Below are 19,271 nucleotides of genomic sequence, written 5' to 3'. Positions count from 1 at the left end.
TGGGTCAAGGTCTCTAAGATACCTAATGGAATCCAACCAATATTTGTACTTGCCTCCCATCATCCCTTCTCATTTCTTCCTCACCATTCTTATCCCTGGCTAATATCCACAGCCTACTGTTGAGCTCAGTAATACTGTCTCTGAGACAAGAACGGCTAACAGTGCACTGGCAAGGATTTGGACTCTGACTGGATCTCTGAATACAAGAGACCCATCCTTATATCATCCAGAGTTTTAGTACTTTGTAGAACATTTCTTAACTACTTCAAATACATCTATACAATACATCGCTCCCCCGCCCCCAAAAAAGGTCAACAAACCTCTCTCATTACTAAAATACTACAGTTATTTTGGTAAACTGTGAAAAATGTTCTGAATCTGTTGGTGTAGGGCTCTTCTAAAGTGTATGGAAAATGTGAGATTGCTCCTCTTCAAAATTTTGTAAAATGACTCTTGTTATCTTTTACAGAACAGGAAAGCCACAGACAGAGTAAGTCTAGGATAACATTCGTGAAATTTATTTCTAGTAACATCTTGTCTGCCTGAATAAACGGACTGGAATTTGTTCATGATTGCCAGATGGATTTTGTTAACTGATCCATCAAACTGGTTCACACTGAAGGTTAGGAACTTTGTATACTACTCCTCAAGGGATACTTAAAAAACAGACAAACAAAAATGCATAGTAAGAAATGGATATTTATGCTGAATATTAGGAATTTTGAAGAGGCAGATTTGAGAGGTTGGGATTCTCAGATGCTCTTTAATCACAATTTTTGTGGTTGTCTTCTTTTTAAGCAAAAGACTGATTACTGACATTTATGGTTATTTAGTAGGACAATATCTCTCAATATTGTGAACATATGTGTATAGGAATTTGTATTTTGGGAAGGAGACATAGACCTTCACTTTCATTAGACACTTAAAAACTGATGGATTCAGGTATTATTAAGTCAATACAATAAAACCACTGAAGAGAAAGGGAGAGCTATTATTGAATTTCTGGCAGAATGGTTCTTTGGCAAAATAAAGAGAATCCCCAGACTTGACGGATGTAAATCTGTATGTAAACCTATATATCATAAAATAAATAGAATTTAGTCCCCAGTACAATCGATAGGTATTTAGCAAATTAGTTATCTCCAACATTGAATTTGACATGTATTTAGGAGAGATTTTTCAAAAACTGTTTGTTTTACATATCATCTCCGCAAAGGGGAACTGGCTCTTAGATATCCCATCAGGCATCCACTTTGTAAAACACAAAAGAAACTTTTACAAATCAATCTTTCTAAAATTACCTTTTGAAGTCTGGAATAAAGCTCAGCTGGCTCCCTCTTCTTTGGTTGTGTCTCAGTGGCAGGTCAGAAGATTTGAGAATTGAAGGGCTTTTTCAATTATACAATAAGCAGCAGCTTTCCATGAAAGCACAAATGTCATCATCTAAATCTATGCTAGGTATTCTTATAAATACTTGTAAGAAGTAAATCTTTGATTCATTTATTTCTGATACTGGTTTTGTGATTCTCAAGTGTTGTATTAAATACATCTATCAATTCCTAAAATGCTTATATATTCTTCCTTAAATTTGTTCCAAACTTCTTCACCTTCAGAATTCTTTCCTGGGTTTATAGAAATTAACCCAGACCCTAGTTATACACAGTGTTTTCTAATGCTTTTTGGGGACTTCTAGGACTATCATGTACCGGCTCCTGTTTGCTGAACAATTTGAATGTGTCAATGGAATAGTATGACATTTGAGTAGAAATATTATTAACATTGTTTAAGAAAAGCAGAGCTGGGCAGTAAAGTGGTAAAAGTAGATTTTACTCAGGAAAGACTGCAATAGGGTAAAAAGAACTCCCTCAGTCTAGAACTGGGCTCAACTCCAAATACAGGGACAAGTGGAAATGTATAGCCAAGGAGAGAGTTGGGGGTGGGTGGATGGAAAATCACTAAAAGGGTAAGGGGATTCTGGTTGAATAAACGTAATAGGATTCTTGCTGAAGGTAGATCAAAGTAATCCTGGGGGTTGGAGCTGAGGAACTTGATCAGATATCAAGGGTGATCGTATATTAAATATGGAGAATTTTCTCCAAACTGACTTAGTAGGACTCCCACTAAAACTTGACAAAGCAGAGATGAGCATGGGTGCCTGAAAGTCATGACGTGGTTTAGAAGGAGGCTTCAGAGGAGCCTGATGAAATTTTGGTCAAGGAGAGCCTTTGTTAGTATGATATAAAAATGAAGGAGAAGGTGAAGGCCGTGCTAGGACACAGGCTAAAGGCATGTTCACAGGTGGAAGTCCTTCCTTTCATAAGTCCGAGAACACAGCATAGCTGGTTGGACAGTGGTGGAAGTCAAGCCTGAAGAGATACAATGGGCCCATGAAGAACCACATTACTCTTTATCCTAAATCCTTGCTGACATATGAATAACCAGATTTTTTTTTTTTTTTTAAAAAGATGACTCTGGTGTCACTATGAAGGTTAATGGAAAGTAGAGGAAATAGCTACAGAGAAATCGATTTTGAATCTATGGCATTAGAGATTTAAAATGTAAGATTCCAACTACAGTAACACCAGAAAGAACGAGGACGTATTTGGAAGATATTTTGGAAGTAAAATGAAAATTCATGGAGACTAGATGGAAGATATGAGAGGGGAAATGTCCAACGACATCTTCAAGATTTTATCCCGGATAACTGATTATCGTAAGATGAATATGAGGGTCTTGCCACATAGTGAATAGGTGTGTAACTCTTCACCTTGAGTAGAGTGGAGGATCTCCTCATTTTAGTTCTAAACTTACCACGTTTGAGCTATCTTTGAAGTTCAGTCGATTAACTAGACACACCAAGTGTTCACTGGGAGCCCAGGCCTCCAACCTCTGTACTCTATCTGGGAGTAAACCAGCTGGCAGTAAAAAACAGAGGAGAATGCTCTTTTTAAAACTCACAATCAGGGGTGCCTGGGTGGCTCAGTGGATTAAAGCCTCTGCTTTCAGCGCGGGTCATGATTTCAGGGTCCTGGGATCAAGCCCTGCCTCGGGCTCTCTGCTCAGAGGAGAGCCTGCTTCCTTCTTTCTCTCAGCCTGCCTCTCTGCCTACGTGTAATCTCTGTCTGTCAAATAAATAAATATAATCTTAAAAAAAAAAACAAAACTCATGAACAATGTTTTCCAAATTCTCCTTGATATCTACTTAATAAACATATTGCTTTCAGTTTGTTTACCTGAAATATTCTAACTCCTAAAGCCCTCTGTAAGAAATGTTCATTTGTATTTCAAAAATTTGCCCTAAACTGTCAAACTGAGTAATACTTTCATATGGAGGCTTCCCTTGTCAATGCAAAGACAGGAAGTAAACACTATCAAAGTGTAAACAGAAATTCTTTTTTCACTAGGTCAGGTTCTGTTTCTTTGCATTTCTCGGCAAGGTTGGACTAGTGCCTTGTACAGGTTTGTTGAATTTAACCGTCTTCTCTGTTTTAAACATTGGCTGAAGCATGAACACATTGTTAAAGGAAACCAGAGCTGGACAGTGAAAAGGTTAAAATAGATTTTATTTCCAGTAAGGTAAAAAAGAATTCATTATAGAACTGGGCTCAACAGGAAATTCAACAAGGAAAAGTGGGTATTTATAGGCAAGGAGTGCGACGGGCATTGGGAGATGGAAAATTACTAACAGGAGCCATCAGGAGTAAGGGAATTCTTGCCAAACAGACTTCAAGGGATTCCTGCTGAATGCAGCCCGGAGACGAGAGAACAGGGATGAGAGATTCCCACCAACATGACTTAGCAGGATTCTTGCTACCCCTGGACTACGCCAGTCTAGCAAGGGCAGGGACCTAGGTCAGATTTTAGTTGAGAGGAAGACTCAGGAGAGGCTAACTAAAGTCTGATCAGGGAGTCTTTGTCTCACACACACACCCACCAACCCACCCAAACACACACACTCACACATACACAGAGGGAGAAAAGAAAGAGATATACTATGCATGAATTCCTTTTGCAAGTTTTGTTGCCTTACTTCAGCATTTCATTTGTCTCCTAATAATGGTGATTTATATGAAGAAACTATAATAGAAATATTATAAATGTCTCATAGAATTATTGATTTGAAAAGAATACAGAGAATTTGGAGGAAATACCCCCCAAAAGTAATGAAAATTAATAAAGGTACCTAAATAGCATGGATCAGGCAAAATAAAAGTAACAAATAATTTTAACTAAAAAGCTGACTAAGGATAAAAACTCATATAATCATGTATCTTAATAAATAATAGAGACCTCAGAGATTATCTCCTTATTTTCAAGATGAAAAAGGTAAGTAATTCCCAGAATATGTATAGGACCTTTAGTGAAAAGTTCTTCTCAACCAATACCAACCGTTACACCAAAACAAACCAAGAAGGATCCTATAGCTACTTTATATTCTCATTATGTTAAGACTTCTTATTTTCACTACAATGTAATTTTTATTAAAATACACCAAAATTTTTGACATATTTATTCCAGAGAAATATCTGACATTATTTTCCTTCTATATAACACTTTTTCTCCCCTAGAACTTTCTCCAACATTTGGTGGTTCATGTTGCATAGTTAAGTTAGTCACTCAGAGAAGTAAGTCACTAGATCTTATTAAAAGACCAATGGACTACATTGGAGAATAACTTATTGGTGAATCAATGAATTTTTATTAAATTGAATTTATTTTTTTTTCAGCAATGACAATGCAGTTTATTAGTCACCAGTTTCCTGATTATCATGACCCCACTATTGGTGAGTATAAGCCTCTTTTCTCCTTTAACCCATAAAAAGGCACTCTAAATAAGTGGCTGACAAATACTATTGATGTCTACAGAGAATAAGAAATATATTTTACTATGACGGAGTACACATACACATAAATATAGAATATATAAGCCACCACAACACAAGCTTCAAGTGACAATATTTGTCCTTACTTCTTGTGCACTCTCGTATTTTCCATTCTACTCTATTTCTTCCTGATAAATGATGCTTGGAATACATTAAGTTGATTTCAGGATCCACTAATGGATATCTACCTGTATTTGAAAAGCTCTGCTCTGGATAATATAAATGATGTGATTGTATGCTTATTTGGTCATTTGTTCACTCAATGTCTGGATCCAGTGTCTGGATCTTCTATGGCAGAATTAGTTAACCTTGTTAATGGTGCATTTGGAAAAGACTTTAGATATAGATAAAATTTGTTCGCTATTCTCATCTGGTAGATGAGGAAACTGAGATTCAAAGAGTCGAAGTATTGTTAGAGCCAAAAATCCAGCCATGCTTCATTCTTCCTATACAATTTTCTTTTTATTGTACTAAATGCGAAACCCCTGCAGTTGGGAACAAGTTTTCTTCCTCTATCAAAGCAGAAAAGATGTCTTTAACATTGCTTTACCCCTGCAAAGAGCTACTCTGAAGGATCAATTGGAAACTCTCAGAGTCTGCTATAGCACCTCTTGCCTAGAAACAAATTATCATTGAGGGAAACACATAGTTCTGAACCTCTCCTGGTTGCCTCATTGCCTGGACTGTGAACAATTTTGACTACACACCTCATTCCTTACGCTCTATTCCCTTTGTCTGAGAATCGCCTACCATCACTTCCAACAGGTATGATTCTCTAATTCTTATTTTGCTCATCAGGCGATTTTAATTCAAGGTCCTACTATGTATATAAAATGTTATCTTGTATGGTATAGGATATTTGCCTGAAAACCTGTGCTGAAATGAGTGAAAGGTACCCATTTTGAAATGTCCCACGATTCAGCCAGACTTCTTTAAGAGTTGAACCAATTAGTAAGATTTCAATGCAGGAAATTTATGCATTGTTAATCAGAAAGCACTTCCTCAAGAAGTTGAGTTTTGTTTCTGAAGAGAAAGTAATCACTTTGTAAAGTTTTAGAAGCAATTATCTAAATCCATTTGCCAAATATCTTGCTCCTGGAATGCTGATGACTTTGCATAACCCACTCTGAATTACAGAAGAGGAGAAATCTCTAGGGAAAAGCTCCGACTCTTTTATCTTGGAAAATTAAACAGTACAATATATCATATATGCTATCACAAATTCACTCTTGTTCATTATTTTTCATCATTGTTTAAGTTTTATATGGCTTCATGTTTGAAAAAGCTACCTTGCTCACCAACCTCCATCTAATGGCTTGAATAGGGCAATATATGTGAATAAATTATAAATGGCTCTTTCAAGAGGAAAAAATGAGAAGAATATGATAATGATTTCTTTAGATTTCCATGAAGTACATCCATCATTTGAAATTAAGCTAACTGGACATTCTGTACTAACAGACAGCTAAAATCATACCTTTATCTGGTTATAAATAAAAAAGGTTTAGAGGAAGAAGTTTGAAAGTGGAGACACAGAGCACTTTATTACTATCAACTCGATTTTCCCATCATTTCATTTCTTGTCTTCTTTAATGAAAATATTGGTTAGTAATTTTCCATTGGTATCCTGTTTGAGGAAGGTAAAAGTCTCAATAATTTACTTTTCATCTGCTCAAGCTATGTAGCTATAACTCAGTCTAGCTGATTTAATGACCCCTCAAGAGGAAATTTGTAGTACTACATTTTTTTTAAAGATTTGTTTATTTATTTGACAGAATGAGAGACAGTGAGAGAGGGAACACAAGCTAGGGGAGTGGAAGAGGGAGAAGCAGGCTTCCAGCCCAGCACAGAGCCCAATGCAGGGCTGGATCCCAGGACTCCGGGATCATAACCTGAGCTGAAGGCAGACACTTAACGACTGAGCCACCCAGATGCCCCATATTACTCCATTTTGAAAATCATATAAATTAGAAAGGAATATGCCTATCAAGGATACTTATTTCACAATTTATATAGGAAATGAATATTTTTTCAATTCTGTGTAGGTTTGTTTGTCATTCTACTGACTGGGGTTTTTGAAGAGTTTTTCTCTGAAATGTTTGAAGAATTTGCCTGGTTTTATTTTCTTCCTTATGTTCATCTTAAAATTATTTATCTTTGAAATTTACATCAATTCTGAAAGTTTAGATTCCCTTTTTTACTGACAAAAATCAGGGATAGTATCTGGTACCAATGGATGTTCTACCCAAGGGAGTAATTGCTTTCCTTACTAACTGACAAAATTTTCAATGTCAGTAACCAATGGGTCTAGCATCTGCAAATTCACAGAAGATACTTTTGAATAGGATATTGAAAGGTATTGATTCTATTCTTTCATGAGAAGCCCTCACTCAAAAATTAAATTAAGTTCCTTAATTTAATTTAATTAGGTGCCAAATATGGATAAATTGAAGCTTTAATTTAATCTTGAAAATGAGTATCTCGAAGCATTAGACATTAAGTATGGTTTGATTTTTTCCATAGTAAAGTAATTATGGAATAATAAGAAGAAACATTTTGACCAAAGTCCTGATGTTCAACCCTTTGTAATAAACACACATGTTATTTTTTAATTAGCAGTAAATCATTAGAGATAACCATTGTATGTAATTCAATCGCAAAAAAAAATGTAAATGCCTATTCTTTGCCAAGCAATCGGCTTCTCCTCTAGAAAGAAAAGATTAATATAGCACAGTTCAAGCCCTTAAGGAATTTTCAACTCAAGAAGAATTCAGACAAATACACAAATATTCATGCTACCTATGAAGTCAGTTATTACTATTAAAAAGAAGCAAAGCACTGAGGGGTTTTCAAAGGATGGAGAGGAAGTTCATACTGTCTTAAAGTTATATTCACTGTGATTTGGATCACAGTTTCCTATGTGTTTTAAAAGCCTGCTTGGGTTTCCTATTGTCCATTCTAAAATTCAGGATTCTTTGAAGAAAATTTTCAGAGAAGTCTGGATTTCTCAAAGACTTGAGATATCTGAGAAAATGACCCAGAATGGTTTGTTTTGCCATGTCATTTAAATTTCTTATTATTTGGGGTATCTGGATGGCTCAGTAATTAAATGTCTACCTTCGGCTCAGGTCATGATCTCAGGGGCCTGGGACTGAGTCTGACACTGGCTCCCTGCTCAGCTGCAGACCTGTTTCTTGCATTCCCACTTCCCCTGCTTATGTTCTCTCTTGCCTCTTTCTCTGTCAAATAAAGAAATAAAATCTCTTAAAATAAATAAATAAATAAATTTTATTGTTACTTGTTCAAAATTAAAAACCTTACTATATATATAATTTTAATATTGTATCAATTAGATATCAAGTTGTTGATTTTTTTTCTGAAATAGAATATGGTGTTCCTTTCCTCAAAACCAAAAGCGTAAATATCAGGTTCTCATTTATGGACTGTGTATTTAATCCAAATTATTTATTGATATATTTATATGTTGAGAATTTTTATCGATAATCAAATAAAGGCAAACATATGAGCAGAGAAAACCAGGTAACTTCACTTGGCAACTTATGGAAGATGGAAACAAGATATAGTATCAAATAGTTGCCAGATATTGCTTATTGCTCTGAATAAGACATTTGATACTGGATGGAAAATTCTAAACCATGAAGGATTTGTGTTCTGTCTATCATAACTTTGATCAGGTCATTTACATAATTAGCAATTATCTCTCACTGTCTTCAAAGACTATTGTTTTGGCCTCCTTCTCTGTAAGCCTCTAAAATTTTATCATATATATGATATATATGATCATATATATATATATTTAGCACCTGTTCTGTGCCAGGTACCATGCTCTACATGGATAGATAGAGATAAAAACACAAGCTGTGCTTCCAAAGCCCTCCCAGTTAGGTGGAGAAGATAAATCAGCAAACAAGATCATGCACAGAGTTCATGAAATAGAAAATCACAAGGTGCAGAAGAAGAACAATGTGGGCATATCTCACCTGACCTGAATACATGTAGAGCAACTCTTCTCCATACTGAGTTTTGAAGAGTGCATAGGATTTAGGCAATTGAAGAGGAAGGAAGAACAGACATTCCCAGAATAGCAAAAAATACCCAAGAAAGACAGTACAGCATATGACTGAGATGGGGGATGTCTGGAACCAGAAGTCCTAAAGATGAAATAAATGATATAATGTGCAGAGCAGCAAGAGGGAGGTAGATTTTCAGGGATCAGGTCTTTAAAGATCTTGTACGACTGATCAAAGCTTTAAATACCTATAGTTTTGTGCTCTTGCCTGAGATTAAAAATAAATACTATTGACAGGCCGCTGAAATTTTACATTTAGATAGCTCTAAGGAAGATAAAAGTAAACATGCCCCAACTGTAGCTAGTAACTGATTATCCTTAGTAGACTTTTACTTCCTTCAGGATTATTTATAATAGTAAGCCCATTTTACATTTAGATAGCTCTAAGGAAGATAAAAGTAAACATGCCCCAACTGTAGCTAGTAACTGATTATCCTTAGTAGACTTTTACTTCCTTCAGGATTATTTATAATAGTAAGCCCATGAGATCCATGAGGATCTCATGCCAAAAACCCAACAGGAATCCTTGATACCTATCTCAACTTGTCTATATTAGTCATTCACTGAACTCTGTTGTTGCTGCCTCCTAAAAATATCTTGAACCTGTTACCATCTCTCCATAACTTCTGCTGCCTTCTTATTCTAAGCTACACTCCATGTCCAACTTAGACTTGCTCTTCCATTGTTTTTTTTACACAGAATCCAAAAACATCTTCAAAAACACAAATTTGCTCTTCTTTTTTTTTCTTTTTTTAAGATTTTATTTATTTATTTGACAGAGAGAGATCACAGTAGACAGAGAGGCAGGCAGAGAGAGAGAGGGGTGAGCAGGCTCCCTGCTGAGCAGAGAGCCCCACGCGGGGCTCAATCCCAGAACCCTGAGATCATGACCTGAGCCGAAGGCAGTGGCCTAATCCACTGAGCCACCCCGGCGCCCCCAAATTTGCTCTTCTTAATAGTTTCCAGTATTGTCAATTATGATAGGATGAAGAATAAAATTCTAAGCATAAAGATTCTCATGATCTTACTTCTGTTGCTTACAGACTTGTCACACTCCACCTCCTTTTGGGGTTTCAACCACACCTACTTATTTTAAATTAACAAACTTCCCAAGCCGCTTTCTACCTTGGAACACTTATGCATATATTTTAACCATGAATTCTGTTTACCTCACCACTCTCCATCTCTGCCTGGGTAAGTCATACACTGGTCAAGTTTCAGCTTAAATATTGCTTCCTCAAGAGAACCCCTTTGATTACCCAAAATAAAATATCTTCTAACTATATACATACATTCATAACCTTGACTATCACCTTAGTATCATTTATTGATAAATAATTAAATAACTTTTTATAATTATTTGTTTAGTTAAGGTGTGAAAAGATAGGAACTTCAATACATTATTCACTAATGTTTCCTCAGATGTTAGTAGAATGCCAGACATGTAGTAGATGCTCAATAAATATTTATTGAATAAAAAATGGATGAATGAATACACTTCTAGAAAAGCATTAATCATTTTTTATTTTTCTACTTTAGAGTCCTAGGGAGCAATTAGACTAATAGTTAATCGAAAATGCATTAGTGTCTTTACTAGAAATTCAAATGTATGTTAATGGTTATTTCTCGACGTAAAATGGTTGCCAGAAGAAAATTTCTTTGAAAAATTAAAAGCACTATGCTAATGTTAATTATCATTTCTTCTGCTTTCTCTCTTTACTCTTTCTCCTCTTCTTCCTCTCCATTCAATGTTAATTTATTAACAAATATTTTTTGGGTAGCTACCATGATTTAGGCATTTTACAAGGCATGGGGGTAAATGGTGCACAAAAATAAGCAGAAATGCATTCTTCATTGAGCTTCCCTGCCCAATTTTATTTAATTATCTATAAGAGTTTATCAGATCTCTTTATCCAGAGTCAAATTATCCTTTTTTTTTTCCCTCATTGCATTAAGATGACTTAAGGTTATTGTGTAAGTAGAGCACACAATTTGATTAGAGGCAACTGACATTAAGTACCTACCCAATTGTTTCATTGGATTTCTTTTCCTGCAGAAGGAAAGCAACCACCCAGGAATCAGTTATCACTTTATTAATCTACCTGTCCATACATTTATTTAGTTCTCATAGTGTGCAGAAATTCATATGACCAACAAGTTTCCAGGTATACTCACTTATCCTATCTTCAAGGAACACATCCTTTTGTAATTGACTCAGCTGTGATTGTTTTTCCTCTCTTGGTGTTTTAGACCTCCAATTTCATTTACAGGCCGTGACTATTGCATAATACACTCCTCTGAAAGATTTATATTCTTTCGAACATTTGGTAAGGACTGTAACAAGCTCTACAAGAAAAGAATAAAATGTCATACAGAGATGTACGTCTTCCTGAATGATTTAGGAAATTAAAAAACAAAACAAAACAAAAAAAACAAGAGTTTCACCTAGGTGGTCAAGTACATCAATGATATGGACAGGTCATCTTGGGCAGCACCACCTCTAATGATTGTGCTCACACCACAATGTATGAACATGAAAACTATCAATGTGATCAGACTGGTGTAGGAGAAAGGTATCACATTAAGTATGTATTTCTCAGTATCTCTAATAAAAATTTCTAAGCTGAGGATTTCAAAGAAAGAAAGAGTGTGTTCAGATCACACTGAAATGGTCAGCTCAGTGTCTAAAATGTGCACTAACAGAGTCACTTCTTTGTGTCACTAGAAAATCCCTGTTAAAATGTAAATGCTCAGGGGAGTTGTAATGCCCAGAACCATTAGGAGTCGTTTTTACATTAGCCTAGATTAATGTGTCCATTTATTCTAGTGAGCAAACCACAAAGCTATGGTCTACAGAGCAGCACTGAAGGGATAGCATGGAATTTGGAAAAGGGGATGGGAGTATTATTACCAGATAGCATAAGTGCCCAAGTATAATTCTTGAAGGAAATTAAGGCTTAAAAAAACGGAAATTGAAGAATTACATTTATTAGTAACCCTGGAGTGCCAAACATGTTAGAATAGTAAGGAAATTACTATGGACTCAGATAGATTAGAAACTGAATTCTGCCTTCACACTGGCCCCTGATTTTCTTTCCATTCATCCTGTGACACCCTCTTCTTCACTGTGTTCCAGCCACAACAGTCTTCCTTCAGTTCCTGAAATATTCCAAGAAAATTCTTCCTGGCTTCTCAGCTTTTGCCAATATGCTGTTGTCTACCTTGAACATCTTTCCTCTGCTTTTCACCTAGCAAGTTCCTTTTCATCCTTTAGGTCTCTACTTGCCTATCACTTCCCCAGAGAGGTCTTCTTTGCCCACCTTACCTGAATTAACTGCTCAACACATAAACCCACACACAGCCAACTGTATGTGTAACACACAGATTTATTTTCAACATCAACATGTGGATTTTCTCCTTAATAATATTTATCAAATTCTGCATTTAAAAATGCTATTTTTTGTCTGTCTCTCCATGTGGGATGTAGGCTGAGTGGTGGTAGGGACCATGTCTGCCTTGTTCACTGTATTTCATACGGGACCTAACACAGCGCATGGTTTACAGGGAATGCTCATAATAATTGTCGAATTAGAGAATGTGTGAGTGCCCTTGGTGTCCTCTTTTTCCCTCTTGCCTAAATTATATTCCATAATCACAGAATTTCAGATCTCTTGCTTCTCTCATGTTGGATGTAGTAAGCTAAGCACCACCCAAGCCAAATCCCAATATTTGTTTGTTCTGAGACTGCATTGGGTCAACTGAGCATGACCATGGTCCCTCCTCTCACTTTAAGTGTATTATCTCAAATGGGCTTTGAATTATGCCCAGCAAATGTATCCAGGCCATTGTCTATTCATTCTCTCACTCCTGGTGGTAGACCAGTAACTTCTCCCCTCTTCGCACTCTCCCAATGATCTTGCTTGTTTCTTCACTGAGAAAAATTGAAGATTTTCAATTTTTCAGTCAGAAGATAAATTCAGTCAGAAGATAAATTTCCAAAGAATCTTATCCTGAAGAATCTCCCAAAGCTACCCAGCTCTCCACACCCATACTTGGTCCTCCTACTAATTTTATTACTTAACTATTACTCAGATGAACTCTCCATACTTCTGTATAAGCCAGTACCACACTTTCCAGTCAGTAGATCCCATTCTCCCTTTCTGCTGAAGAATCCTGCCCAAACTTTTTTTTTTCTCTTTTATGAAGCATTTCTGACCATCCTAAAAACATGTTGCTATTTCATGCATCCTAACTATAAAAAATAATTAAATTATTGACTGATCTTTTCTCCACCACTTTCTGCCTCATTTTCCCACTGCCTTGGCTGGAAAGTCCCTCAAAGAGTTGTTTGTACCACCAGTTCTAATTCCCCTTCTCTTATTTTATTCAATCAACTCTTGCCAGTTTCTCAATCCTATCACTCCACTGAAATTGCTTTTATCAAGGTCACTTTGACTCTATAGGGGCTAATCCCATGGTTGATTTTCATTCTATCCATTTTGATCTACCAGCAGCATTTGATATGCTTGACCACTCTCAGATTTCATCTACTTTTTTTTTTTTCACCTGACATCTACTTTTGGTTTTCCTTGAACTACTCTGGCAGCTTCTCTGAATCTTGGCTTGGCTTTGGCTCATCCTCTTCTCCTGGATAGTGGAGTGACCCTAAGACTTGGTGCTTATTTCAATTATTTCCAGGAATGATCCCAGTTTAGTCTACTCTGGAACCAAGAAGGAGGTACCATAAGCTACAGCGCAAAACCAATACGGTCCTGGTGGATGTGTTCCCTTGTTCTTAGCCTGACATCATTAAACTTCCAGTTCTATTAACTCCCTTCGGACAGATTCAATGCCTAACAGGCAACTTTTACATTTCCATGTAAGTAAGATAGCCGTCATGGAGATGATATGCTGCTCATATCTAGTTTTTTTGATTGAGATTTTACATGGCAAATTGAATCAGGAATTTGTAATTATCATTTGTTCTCCTTTATGTAGTTTGGCCACAGGAAAAATGTCCATAATCATACTTGCTTTGAGTAATTCCAGTCAGTGATAGTAACATCACTGTAAGTTAATAAATTGTCATTCTGGTTACTTTGCCATCTTTCTCTTCTAGGAGGAAAAAAAGAAAAAGCACGAAACTTGCATTCTTTTATCTGTTCCTTTAAGAAGTAAAAATCCTCCTGGCTGAAATATAAACACTCCAGGAGATAACTAAAACTGCCCCAAATTGCTTGAGACTGAAGGGGAAGAGATGGGGAGGAAAAGGGGAGGCAGAGGCTTTTAAAATAGACAAATACAGAACTCGTTGGCCCCAAATCTAGTCCATAATTATGTTATGTAACAACAGTGTTCTTATTACTATCGATACAGTTGTGAAATAGTACTCTAACCACGGAAACTTCTAGTTAACCACCTGTGATGACTATAGTCATCTGATGAAAATGATCTGTGGTCAACCTAAGCAATGAGACCCGCATTAATTCTGTCATTCGTGTACATCTAGATATTCTTGAGGAAAATCATGTGCCTATAACAGAAACACCTCTCAATATTTCTTTTGCTTACTCCATGCTTATATGAAGTGGAAACTTAGTATGAAATCAAGTGACCTGTATTAATACTGTCTTTTTTCCAGAGTGTTTTTTTAAAATTTTCTTTAAAGATTTTATTTATTTGAGAGAGAAAGAGAGAGAGAGAGTGAGAGAGATCACAAGTAGGCAGAGAGAGAGGGGGAAGCAGACTCCCTGCTGAGCAGAGAGCCCGATATGGGGCTCAATCCCAGGACCCTGAGATCATGACCTGGGCCAAAGGCAGAGGCTTAACCCACTGAGCCACCCAGGTGCCCCCCAGAAGTTTATTTTTAAGGACCTCATTAGTATTGTTAGCTCCTAATAAGCACACTTCCATAAGCAATTATAATATTAAAGGGGTACCTGGTTGGCTCAGTCAGCTAAGCATCTGCCTTTGGCTTAGGTCATGATCCCAGGGTCCCTTGTCTCCCAGCTCATCAGGAAGTCTGCTTCTCCCTCTCTCTTTCCTTCTGCCCCTCCCCCCTGCTCTTTGGCTCTCTTTCAAGTAAATAAAAGGAATCTTTAAAAAAAGAAAAAAAAAATACTCCTATTGGTATAACCTAAAAATTGACTGATGGCTGATGGTAGCAACTTGTGATTGAAAAAATTATTTTAAGCATCTTAGAAGAGCTAACACAACTCAATCTTCTCTCTCCCAATTCATGGCAATTAAAAACCAAAAAGATGGCAAGTGTAAAATACTCTCAGAAAAACTTTCAGAAATGTAGTCTACCTCTTGGTAGGTATTTCCAATGTTTTAGTGTTGTGTTTAGAGATTTGTAAAACTAGAAGTCAAACTTACATTTGACCCCAAAGTTACAATGTTTAAACTGTTGTCTCCCAATTTATGCTCTCTTCAAAGAGAATCTTTATTACTAGCCATGGCTGATTCTACTTGAGGCTTTTAATTTAACTAGTGTAATTTTAACTACTATGTTAAGCTGATTCCTGGAAATAAAGAGGTCAACACTTTGACATTTCACATTGGAGGTGTCCATATTAGCATGTATTTACTCAGCATGAAATGAGGACATGGCGAGAGACCTTTAGAAATCCTTGGTTTGTTGGATTCATGTAGAATATCAGGTCGAACATGTTCTACATCTATTCATGTTCTACAATTTTCTCTGATTAAAGGCTGCCTCATAGTGTGCACCCTCACTAGGACAAAGATACTAACTCTTTTAACATGGAATGTTTCCCTGACTCAGCAATTTAAGCTGTGTATGTGTGTGTGTGTGTGTGTGTGAGAGTGAGACTGATCTAAGGGGAAAAAACACAACCTTCTTTGATAACTTCATGTCACAGTAGGTCCTGGACAGATAGAAACTGTTTGCTGGGAAAGGACTAGACAAGATGTCAGAAGCACAGAGACCAGATTAGTCCTATTTCAAAGTGAGTCTTTGTTTTCTTAGTGGCAGACATTATTTTACAGACTTTTCTTTAAAAAAGAAACACCTGTTTTGAAGCAAAAATTAGCTATGTGGAAAATCAATTTGAAAATATAAGGTACCACACCAATGGAAGCAATTGTTTTTATAATGGACGATTTTAACTTCTTTGTCTTACTGGTTATGTGAAATGACTGGAATCAATTTTCCAGACATACATTCTATGAAGCTCCCACATATTTGCCAAGTTGTTAAGAGTTAGAATCCATCCTGCCATAAGGGAAGGTGACTCCTCATATGCTTTCTTGGCTATCTGAATATTCCATGTATTTTAAAAAAAAATGCTCATTGTTTTTATTTAGAAGCTAGATAGTAGTACTTAAAAAAATAAAATAAAATCCATGTTTCTTTTTCTAAGGTCCTATATGTCCTGCATCTAGGAATAATGAAACTTCCTTTTATCAGAATTAAGTTAACTAAAGAAAACTGCTCAGCAATGGGTATGTGGGGCACAATAGACTAAGAAAGGCAAGGGCTCCGATAACCAGCATGTGGTCAGTGGCACAGTCACCTGACACTTCCACATATTCTCCCATCTATGTTAATTTTTTAAGTTGTATATTTCCAGTGAACTTCTCCTTTGTCCTCTTTGCTATCACCCTTTTGAGACCTGACTATGCTAGCTGTTTCCACTTTGTAAATTCCTATTAGCTCTTCAAGCTACTTTAACCTGCTTTGACAACTAATATTTGCCTGGGGTGGGGGAAACACCAAGTCGTAATCACGCTCTAAATCCAAAAAACATTTGGTCATCTGTTTACTCATCTTCTAAGGAGTACCAAAGCTGTTGATGATGACCTTGGGAAACTTCAGTTTTCTTCAACGTCTTAATCTTCTGGTTCTTATTTTCAGGCAATGCTCTGCTGCTTTTGAAAGCTCCTTCCTAGACCATCTCACCCATTATCATGGTATTTACTAGTATTAATATGTCTCTGATGTCCACATTTGGATATCCAAAATATATATATAGATATCTATATATCTCTATATATTTTTTCAATCTGTCTCTCTCTGTCTCTCTGTCTCTCTCTCTCTCTCTCTATATATATATCCAAATTTATTTCCTGACCTCTAGACCTGCACATACAACTGCTAGCTTGACCTTTCTATTGGGATGTCTTGATATATCTTAATTTTGACCTTTTTCAGGTTAAACTCATGGTCTGTCCTCTATCAAAATTGTTCTTGCAGTGTTTTATGTTTGTGAATGACACTGCTATCCATTTAGTCATTCAAACTCCAAAGCTAGGAGTAGTTCTCCTTGCCTCTTCTTACTCCTCATAGCCGTAATATCAGTGAGCTAGCGTATTTTCACTATCATTAAGTCTACAGCTCCCTCTCAAATTACTGTAACTGCTTTCTCCGTGCAGGCACTGTACCCATTCAGCCCACACTCCAGCCTTTCTTTATCCCCACCCTGTAGCTAAAATAAAAGGGGGAAAATTTGTAATTGTATAACAGCATATATCTGTATTAGTTTATTTTACATTATCTATATATTCTTTCTCTATTATATATATGTATATTATATATATATATATATATATATATATATATATATATATTACATAAAATTTTAACCATCCACTTGGAATATCCCCTTGACTCCAGAGATAATGATTAGCATTGGTGAGGAAACTTGCTATGCCTTCAGTAATTGCAGATTTAGAGAAAAGATACAATATTGCTTTTTAGGTCTTTTCATCTTTATATATTTTTTCAAGATTATATTTGTGAGAGAGCACAAGCAGGGGGGGGGGCTGCATGCAGAGGGAGAAGCAGGCTCCCTGCTGAGCAAGGAGCCCACTGTGGGACTTGATCCCAAGACCCTGGGTGAAGGCAGGTGTTTAACCAACTCAGCCACCCAGGTGCCCCATCATAGTCTTTTTTTTTTTTTTTTTAAGATTTTACTTATATATTTGACAGACAGAGATCACAAGTAGGCAGAGAGGCAGGTAGAGAGAGAAGGAAGCAGGCTTCCTGGTGAGCAGAGAGCCCGATGCGGGGCTCGATCCCAGCACCCTGGGATCATGACATGAGCTGAAGGCGGAGGCTTTAACCCATTGAGCCACCCAGGTGCTCCCCATCATAGTTTTTTTGATACACAATTATGGATGATAAAATTATAGTTATTTCTAAGGGAAAATTTTTAGCCACTTTCTAAAGATAGACAACTTATTTCTAATTTCTCTCCTATATAAACAATAATGCAATAAACCCCTTCCTTGGGCACACATGTGTTTCTGTAGCCTACATACTCATTTATAGAAATTGCTAGGTCATAAGGTATATGAATTTTACATTTTAAAGAAAATTACAAAATTACGCTTGGAGCAGGCATATTAAATCCCATGATGGTGTATGTCGGTTCTTAAATTTAATAGCTTGCCCAATACTTCAAATACATTTTTCACTTTTGGACAAATGAATAAAATATATCATTATTTTCAGTAACTTGACACTTTTTTTTTCAATTCAAAGCATAACCTACACACAAAGCCCCAATCACTCATTTATCACACAGTAGCCACTCATATGTCCCACAGAGCTAAGATGGCATACAGTTAGCATTTTGGAAATGCCATCATTCCACTTCCAATAACTTCCCTCTCTAGAACCTAAAATTTGTCCTTCGTTTTCTCAAGTCTTGAATACAAGCAAATACCCCAAATACTTGACTTGATTTTGACCATTTTGTAACACTTCCACAAATGGAATTGTATACTCTGTGTTATTTTGCATCAAGCTTCTTAACAGTCAACATTTTCTGTGAAATTCATACTTGTTATTGCATATAGCTATAAAAATTAATTTTTGCTTCTTTGGTATGAACCTGTATAGATTCCCAAATGTTCTATTGCTATTTATATATCTAGTTTCTATGAGAGTTTTCACTTTTTAATAGAATATTCTGGTCCATTCACTTTTCTGAATTTAGTGGTATATTTAGATACATTCCTGCTGCCCTATTTTGTTTTCTATTCACTGTTTTTTTTTCCTTTGCTTTCATTCTCACTTTTCCTGCCTTTTCAAGTATTACTCATTTTAATCCACTCAGTGTCTCTTTCTCTGCAAAGTTAGGGATTATAATTCTTAAAACTAGATTTCTAAATGTTTAAATCAGGAATAAAGGTTTCCACCATAAAATCTTCAAATCTGATCATAACTTCATATACATTCCCACAATAGCTTCATATACATTCCCACAATACAGATACATATACATGTATATACATATACATGCCCTTCTTCTGAAGATTCCTCAATAACT

The 19,271-nt window shown here is 36.2% G+C and overlaps 1 protein-coding gene across 1 annotated transcript in view; it reads left to right on the top strand.

The window, feature by feature from the left end:
* Positions 1-19,271, top strand: part of RIT2 (Ras like without CAAX 2) — a 381,183-nt gene that overhangs the window by 70,887 nt on the left and 291,025 nt on the right. Inside the window, exon 2 of the mRNA XM_059410052.1 lies at positions 4,728-4,784. Coding sequence (XP_059266035.1) covers positions 4,728-4,784 — 57 coding nt within the window. The remainder of the gene's footprint in view (positions 1-4,727; positions 4,785-19,271) is intronic.

The sequence above is a fragment of the Mustela nigripes genome, chromosome 8, assembly GCF_022355385.1.
Source record: "Mustela nigripes isolate SB6536 chromosome 8, MUSNIG.SB6536, whole genome shotgun sequence".
Classification (NCBI taxonomy): domain Eukaryota; kingdom Metazoa; phylum Chordata; class Mammalia; order Carnivora; family Mustelidae; genus Mustela; species Mustela nigripes.
Note: the sequence above shows the minus strand (reverse complement) of the source record. Positions and strands in the feature narration are given on the sequence as shown.